This window comes from Bactrocera latifrons, unplaced genomic scaffold, assembly GCF_001853355.1.
Source record: "Bactrocera latifrons isolate USDA-ARS-PBARC rearing strain unplaced genomic scaffold, ASM185335v1 scaffold_125, whole genome shotgun sequence".
NCBI lineage: Eukaryota > Metazoa > Arthropoda > Insecta > Diptera > Tephritidae > Bactrocera > Bactrocera latifrons.
The window spans coordinates 81,243-89,667 of NW_017534686.1; the positions used below are offsets into that span (position 1 = coordinate 81,243).

The 8,425-nt window shown below is 41.9% G+C and overlaps 1 protein-coding gene across 1 annotated transcript in view; it reads right to left on the bottom strand.

Annotated features, from left to right (window-relative positions):
* Positions 1-419: 419 nt before the first annotated feature.
* LOC108978652 (protein crumbs) overlaps positions 420-8,425 on the bottom strand; it is a gene marked incomplete in the record, with an annotated part of 54,763 nt that continues 46,757 nt past the window's right edge. The window contains 10 exon segments of the mRNA XM_018949029.1: positions 420-906; positions 975-1,394; positions 1,451-1,578; positions 2,193-2,956; positions 3,026-4,016; positions 4,568-4,756; positions 4,829-5,718; positions 7,141-7,217; positions 7,277-7,382; positions 7,440-7,984. Coding sequence (XP_018804574.1) covers positions 676-906; positions 975-1,394; positions 1,451-1,578; positions 2,193-2,956; positions 3,026-4,016; positions 4,568-4,756; positions 4,829-5,718; positions 7,141-7,217; positions 7,277-7,382; positions 7,440-7,984 — 4,341 coding nt within the window.

Sequence of the window (8,425 nt, forward strand, 5' to 3'; positions counted from 1 at the left end):
CTGCTCACTTGGCATTTAAACACAATACTGAGGTTTTAAACCTTACAACTATTTAACTATAAATATTCTTTAAATTATTTTTTATGTTTTTTTTTCGCATAACTTTATAAATATGTATGTATATGTCTATGAAAGTACGCTGTGTTTGAACTGAGCACATAAACAGGTTGTCTGAGCTAACTAGTTACATTATATCAAATATATATTTTAATTTTATTTAAAGTTAAATAGTTTTTAATTTATTTATTTACCCTAAATCTACGCCAAATTCTCCAAAAATTGACACCCGTTAGCTAAATATTGTTTTTCCTTACTTTTCAGGACAGGGTTGCAATTTTTAAAAAGCTTTTCTGCTTATTACTATTCGTAAGGATAGGGCACGCTGGCTTCAACTCGCTCAAAACAAGCGAATGCACGAAATTAAGAGCAAGTKTAATATTTTTAAAGCGCTTTATGTCTTCCAAGCAGCTTCAGTGAGCAATTTTTCATTATTAGTACGTTTAAACACTTACATATGTCTGGACTCCTTACTCTTTAAACTATACTTAATGGGCGGATAAAGACTTTATAGTAACGGTGTTACGGCTTTCATACATCACTTACGTGTCAAGTCAACATTAACTATAAATAAAATGTAAACGAAAACGAAAACGAAAGCTAACTAACTTTCAACGACTAAATTAGACGCTCCTCTGGCGGTGGCTTCAGCACATTATCCATTTCCAGCCGTGGATTACAGTATTCTTGCGCGCTGGGGCTGTAGGTGCCGCGCGTCGCACGCTTATTGCGCGCCATAACCAAGAATGTGCCCAACAGCGCCGCGCCGATAAGTAACAACACCACCAACACGGGTATGACAATGATGGCGATGTCGGCGGTGGACGGGCCCTCATCTTTGGCAGCCATCTGCGTGCGTGTRTGTGGAAAAAATGTTAAATTTCCAAAACTCAATTATTGTTAATGCTCACACTCACCACCACCGTGCAGTCYTTGCCCTCATAGCCGGCCTTGCAGGTGCACGTATAGTCCGCTTCATCGCCGCACGCCTCCAGACAGCTGCCACCATTCATGCACGGTGAACCCTCACCAATCTTGCACGGATCGGTAAAGTTGCAATACACACCACAGAAGGCATCCTGACAGATGCATTTAAATGAGCCCGGTAAATTGATGCAGCGTCCCAAACCGCCGCARTATTCAATGCCCGAGGCACATTCATCGATATCGATGTCGCAATTGTTGCCCTCAAAGCCGGTGCCGGTGCAGTTGCACTGATAGGCGCCGATGAGATCGTGGCACATGCCATTATTGAGACATGGATTGGGTTCGCACTCATTGATATCCTTTTCGCATAGGTGACCCATGTAACCCAAACTGCACTGACACAGTGGTGTCTGTAAGGTAAAGTTTAATAAGTTCATCAATGTAAAGTGACATAGAGTTKACTTACGTAGGCATCGGCGAATATGCAGAGACCACCATTTTGACACGGCGTCGTTTCGCAGAATGGCACATCGCAATAGGGTCCCTCGAAATCAGGCAAGCAGTTGCATGTGAAATTGTTGTTGGTATTGGCATCTGTGTTTAGAAAAATAATAGCCATAAATTTATTAGGTAATAACAGTTGTTTAGAAAAATCTTAAATTTGTCAGTGTTTTTTGAAATGTGGCAACGCRTCTCCTAAAAATGTGTAACACTGAGTTTTTTTTTACAATATTTTCCGCCAGGCCACCTTAACGCCAACCACTTGGAACGAACGTTATAATGTCACAGTTCATATTTTTTGAAAAGGTGGCAACCCTATTTTAAAAAATAATKAAAATAATGAGTTWTTGAAACTTTTGGATGGCTGTTATACGATTTTGCTTGAATTTTCGTACATTAGTGATAACTCTAATACAAGAAATTGCCAATAATAAGATTTCCGGAACCTCCTTTGTCCTCCCTGTCTTAAATAATACCTATCATTAGACTAGACTCATGTGGGATAAAAACTTTCTCTTTCTACATGAGCTTTCCGAACTGTGTGCGCTCTAGCATTTTAATATTTTGTTTACTCGGGAAAGGAGAACCAACAGACTTTCTGCCTACATCAAAACTTGTTCGAACTTTTTAGCTTGTTGCCTTAACTGAAATTTCTAGTTTTCGCAAAACCGCAGTTGTTTTTGGATATGAAATAAATTTGCACTTACTAAATCCATCCTCGCAAGTCGAACCGTTGCGGCAGGGCAAATTATCRCAGGTGACCTGCTTCAAGAAATCACATTGCGCWCCCGCATATTCCTCCGCACAGTCGCAATGGAAGGCGGCAATTAAATCCGTGCAATTGCCACCATTATGACAGGGCTGYGAGGCGCACTCATCAATGTTATGCTCACACAAGCGACCGTCGTAGCCCGGCAAGCAMCKACATTGGAAGTCGGCCACTTTRTCAATGCAAGTCGAATTATTCTCACAAGTCGCATTCAGGCATTCATTTATATCGGTGCCGCAGTCCTCCCCCTCATAACCAGGCAGACACGTGCAGGCATACTGTTCGGATGGTGAACTACAGTAACCACCATTCTTGCAGTCCGTATTAAAGCACAGCACACAACCCTCATCCGGTTTGGTCGAATTGAGACGGAATTGTGAGTGGGGCTGCACCGAAACGTTCTCAGTGCGTGGATACATCTCGGCGTTCGAGAAGTAAGGCAACAAGAGATCGCCAACGCGTGCCTCACCCAAGCAACCCTTGAATTGAGAGCCCTGCTGTGCTGAACTGCTGCCACGCGCTTGCCGACTATCAGTGGGCATGCCRCCGAGATAGACCTGAGTGTCGCTGGACAGTAGTTCTTGGAAAGCCTGTTGATCGATGTCTGCGGAGAAAGCGGGCGACGGATCGACCATGCTCTCCCAACCCTTCCAACCGCCCTCGAGTTTGCCGCCTTGCGCGCGTAGATAAATACGGTTCCAGCTGTTGAATAGAGGAAAAAAATATTAAAAATAATTTTCAATTTATTTTCCCATAATTCTCAAAACGTACCCAGGTTCGTTCGTCGTCTCCATAAGACTGGAATCGGATGTGTCTTTGGTAAAGCGCTTGGTATCGCCAAATGCCTCTTGATTCAACTTCCAAGTTACCGTCACTTGTCCTTGATTCACGCCGATTTCAAAGAAGCTCTCACCATTTTCTATGAAAAATAGTGTACCGCCAGCGCGTGTTCTGTACGCGATCTCTATAACCGGTTGTACCAACATTTTTGGTTCATCCGGCATTTGCTCTACGAAGTAARTGAACGCCAAAGGATTCTTTTCRTTGTCCTTAAATGTGATGTTCGTCAGACAYTCATAGCCATCGTCGAGATTCTGACATTTACTGTTACCCGGACACTGAACTAATTGACAGAATTCGATCTCTTGACAATTCTTGCCCTTATAACCATTCGGACAGGTACATACATAGTCATTCCAAGTATTCCTACAATCGGCATTGTGCTTGCAAGGATTTTTACGACACAAATCATCGGTTACTTCACCTTTTAGTACCGATGTACGATCGATAGTAACAACACCGAACGAGGGCGGCAAGAGCAAGTCATCTTCATTCAAGGGATACAGTTCGACGATCATCGTATGTGAGCCATTGCTTACTTTCACATCCTGTATGATACCCTTGAARTATTCCTTCTCATCGACCTCATTATTTACGACATTCTCTTCGGGCCCMGCRGACGCTGGATCTGTACCAGTAGTTGTTGGCGCTTGTGTTTGYTCGCCAACTGGTGGKCCGCCGAGGTAGAGCACCTGCGCATCGAGTAAACCAGTGGAGGAGAGCGTTTTACGGAAGTACTCAGTGCCATTGAGTTTAACCTGTACGAGCGTCTGATTGCGCACCACTTCGATGAGATGATTGTAGCCGTTATCAAGCTTATTGCCGCCKACAGTGTAGGCCTCGGGCGTACCGTTAAATTGCATTTTTACCAGCAATTCGCCGCCATGCAGTTCGGCGGCTACATATGATTCGCCAGTGTCAGCTTTAAAAAAGAGATTTTTGGTTTTAAAACGCTCTCAAAGTTAAGAGAGTTGAAGAGTGGAAATTTTATTAACAGGTTAAAAGATTTGTTGGGTATAGAAATAAATTAAAAAAGGATCTAAGGTAATCTAGGGTAAGAATACTTAGTGTATATATATTAAGGTTATGTGAATTGGATCAATAAGTTTCAGTACTGTGTTGGTTATAAAGTCGTATTATGAATTCAGGCGTCTTCACATCCTTCAGTCCGAGTTCTATGATCATCGGAAATAGGATAAACGAAGTTTTCAAATCTCAAGTTCACTATAGGACTACAGAATCAGGTGGAATATATATTTTACGGAGTTTTAGACAGTAGTTTTCAGGACTACCTCATATATACAACTTAAAAACTGACTTATTCGGTATAGAAAAGKTATGGTTAAGCYCTCAACAAACAAASAACTTAACCTGAAGCTCTAATCAAGTCCAGCAWAAAATAGYTGTAGCTCTTATTGATCCAACTCACATCATTTGTGTATTTAGAAACAATTAATASGCGTAAATACTTACTTGCTCCCTTTGGTGTGATCTTCTTTGGATCGCTGCCCAAATAGAAGACCTGGCCAGTAGGCTCGCGTGTGCGTATAAACATGGAGATATCAAGTATGGAACGTATGGCACGACGWGCCGAGTCGTTCGTCTCCACAACMACAGCAGAATGTGTGGTGTTCTCGTGGCCAAATGTGGCGGCAGTTATGTCTGTCGAAACACAAATAAAAAGTGTTRTGAAAARTTTTGGAARYCACTTAAATCAAATTCMATTTAACCCACTGTATTTGCAGGTGTGCCCGAAGTGCGGCCGCTGACAAGTGCACGAGAATGTATGCCACAAATCCGTGCATGCGCCATTCGAATGACATGGATTCGGTATGCATTGCTCGGTGCGCGGACAACCGGCCTGTATATTCGTCAAATTCGTATCTATTTCGTTGCCTTGCTCCTCGGGAAAGATCCACTTGCCATTAACGACAATATCCTGCATGCAGCCGACAAAGCTCGACGGACGATGCGGCAAATGGCGTAGATATGATTTCAAATTCGGTATTGTGCCGCCCAAATATGTGAGCGGAAATGATGGCTGACTGCCATTTGCGGTCTCATACGAACCCACGGGAAAAATGGCTTGCTCATCGTTYGCTGAGAGCACCAGATGCGAAGTATTAATAGCGACGAATACTTTATGCCAATTGCTATCGTTCAATTTGGAGCCGATAAAGACGCCCTCCCATTTATTGAGTAGCGAAGAGTGTAAATTCAGGCGACCGTTAATCAGTTCCAATATATAGCTAACGGGTTCATTGTGTCCGATCGATGTGCCAAAAGCTAGTACACCGTTGGGTAATGTGGTTTTGAATTGTAGATTTATATCGTAACCCTCTTCACGTTGCGTCTTCACCGTTATTAAACTACTCACAACCATTGAAATCGTTGTTGTCTTCTCACAAATATCTCCTTGGAAACCATGTTGACACGTGCAGTTGAAGAGATGCTCGGTTTCGTTGACTAGATATGGCTTGCAATTGCCACCATTTTGACATGGTGCGCTCAARCAACCTATCAATGGCACCGAACAATTCTTACCGCCGTAATTGGCATCACAATCGCAAGTGTAGTCGTTGATTTCATCGATACAGGTACCGTGTGCGCCACAGGGTTGATACCTTCGGATGTGAAAGAGAGGTAAATGAAAAAATCATATAAGGAGCTACAAGAAAGTTATTATAGCTGATCCTATATCCTCATCATAATCCTCACTTTTAGTTAGGACCTTGAGATCATCCAGCAGCGCATCAAAATCGTGAGTATGCAAATCCTCACAATAAAAAAAGGTACTAACGAAGTTCGAAGTTAGATTTGTACATATTACATAATATAGGGTTTGTCCGGAAAGTAATAGGACTGAATTCATTTAACAAAATGTACCAAGCGTTACAACTCTTTAAAACCTTTCAAAATGGGTTCCTTCTGCTCAATGCAGCGCTGCCAGCGCGATTTTCAAGCACTGAATTCGTSATGGAAGGCATTCTCCGGAATAGCTTTGAGAGCCGAGGTGAATGCTGCTTGGATCCCCTCTGTCATCTCAAAATGCATAGCCTTTCATCGACCTTTTCAGGCAAGAAAGAAAGAAAAAGTCCGGGGCCACATCTGGGCTGTAGGACCAATCGACTGCGATATCTTGTCGGCTTGCATTACTCACCGAATTACGTCGTGCGAAAATGTTTGTCCTGACTCTCTAGGTGCTCGAAAACAACTGACCAGACGCTCGTTCGTTAGCTAGGTATGCTCTCTACCGAATCCAGTCGGTGCGCGCATGCTCCGAAGTACTTGCGCCGGAAGAAAATCAGTCCTATTACTTTCCGGACAATCCTGTACCATCCATTTGGATTCAAGATCCGGATTAGCAGTTTGAAAAGAAAAAAGGTTGCTATACATAGAAAATATTTTATTTAAAACATGAGATTTATGAGATACGGACTCGAGCCTATCGGTCTCGCAAACAAACGGAACGCTTCAATAAACGAACCACAGAGTTACAATGTCGAGCCTTCGGTCTCAATAAAAGTCGCAAAACGAACGAACTGAAATGAGTGAGGATATATATGAGAAGCAATGTGGCGAACTGGGTTTCTCTAAGGCATCTCTTTTATGGGATGGTTAGATGTCCAGAACATGCTTTATTTATGAAGGAAACCTACCAAGTGGGTCGGCGTAACGAATCTTATGGACTCTGGACCCTGGACTTAAGCGAAATCTGTGCATCTCTCAATCTCGTTATTTCAAGCTGCATTTTAGCTGCCATGGTCAAATTTTTTACCTCACAAAGCTCATATGAGGTATTACATATATCCAGATCACTTAATATTGGAGACATCTCACCGAATTTTTCGATTTGTTACCATACACTAATTTCCAAATCGTTTGATTGAGAGTAAGATTTAAAAAACTGAGAAGTCATATTTTTGTAATATGGAATAATCTTTTGTACCTAAAGACTGATTGGTATTATAAAYCAAGATTACTCCAACAAAATTTTTAAACTTTTTCTTTACAAACATTCACCTATTCTTCACTTCAGCACTTACCGGTCGCACTCGTCGATATTGGTCTCGCAATGACGGTCTTCGAAGCCSGGGTCACAATCGCAGGTATACGTGCCGATCTGGAAATATTCAAAATTCAAAGACCCTTGCTTCGAATAAAACTATTCCTAAAACTTACACCATCATTACAGGTGCCATGTTTGCCACACGGATTCGTTTCGCACTCATTAATATTGATCTCACAATTCTTGCCCATAATACCTGGCACACAAACGCATTCATACCTAAAAATGGTAAAATCAAAAAATATCCACCACTCACAWTCCTCCAACCAAACTTACCCGCTCGCATTCTCATAGGAAAATTGACGACTAAAGAACTCTGGCAAATCCATYGTTTGACTTAGCGCATACAATGTTATATTCGAACGTTCCAAACAATTACCGTTATACAAGCACGGATTACTTTCGCATTCATTAATATGGATTTCACAATTCTTGCCCATATAACCCGGATAACATTTGCAACGGTAATCATTTATATCGTCTATGCAMGCAGCGCCATTTTGACAGGGTTGCGATTCGCATTCATCGATATTTAATTCACAGAGTTGACCCTCATAGCCCGTGTTGGCACAATCGCAATGAAAGCCGCCCAATTCGTCTATGCAATGGCCGCCATGTTGACAAGGCGCCGAGATACAGTCATCRATATCGTTCTCACAGAAGCGGCCCGTCATGCCGGGTATACAAGAGCAGGTGAAATTGTTGATCATGTCGTTGCAAGTCGAGCCCTTCGTGCAGGGATTACTGTCGCATTCGTTGATATCRATTTCACAATTTATACCAGTGTAGCCGGGCTGACAGACGCATTCGTAGGCGTTGATCTGGTGAGAGGTTACAAATTTGGGGTTATTAACGGAGGTTTTGATTAAATTAGGGTACTACATATTAGTGACAAATTTTTTGACTTAAGTGTACGAAATTCTAGGGAGCAGTGATATGAGGGAAGTACATACAAAAATATACAGGTCGAGGATATTGGATTTTATGAGCTATGACAAGATATCTTCTAACTAAGGTTTGTCTTACAGTAATACGTTAAACTTGTTCAYGCTTGACGTCTATCGCCATAGCCAAATGATAACATTTTTTTTTTATAAAAAAGGGTGATCCATTTCGAGGTTACGTATTTTTTAAAGAAAAAACACAGAAACTTCAAATTTAATGGGATATGTTTTTTATCATTCGAATGAACATTCTTTGACATTTGCTACAGATTATCGCTTTCAAATGTTGGCCGCGGCTATGTCTCAGATGGTCCATCT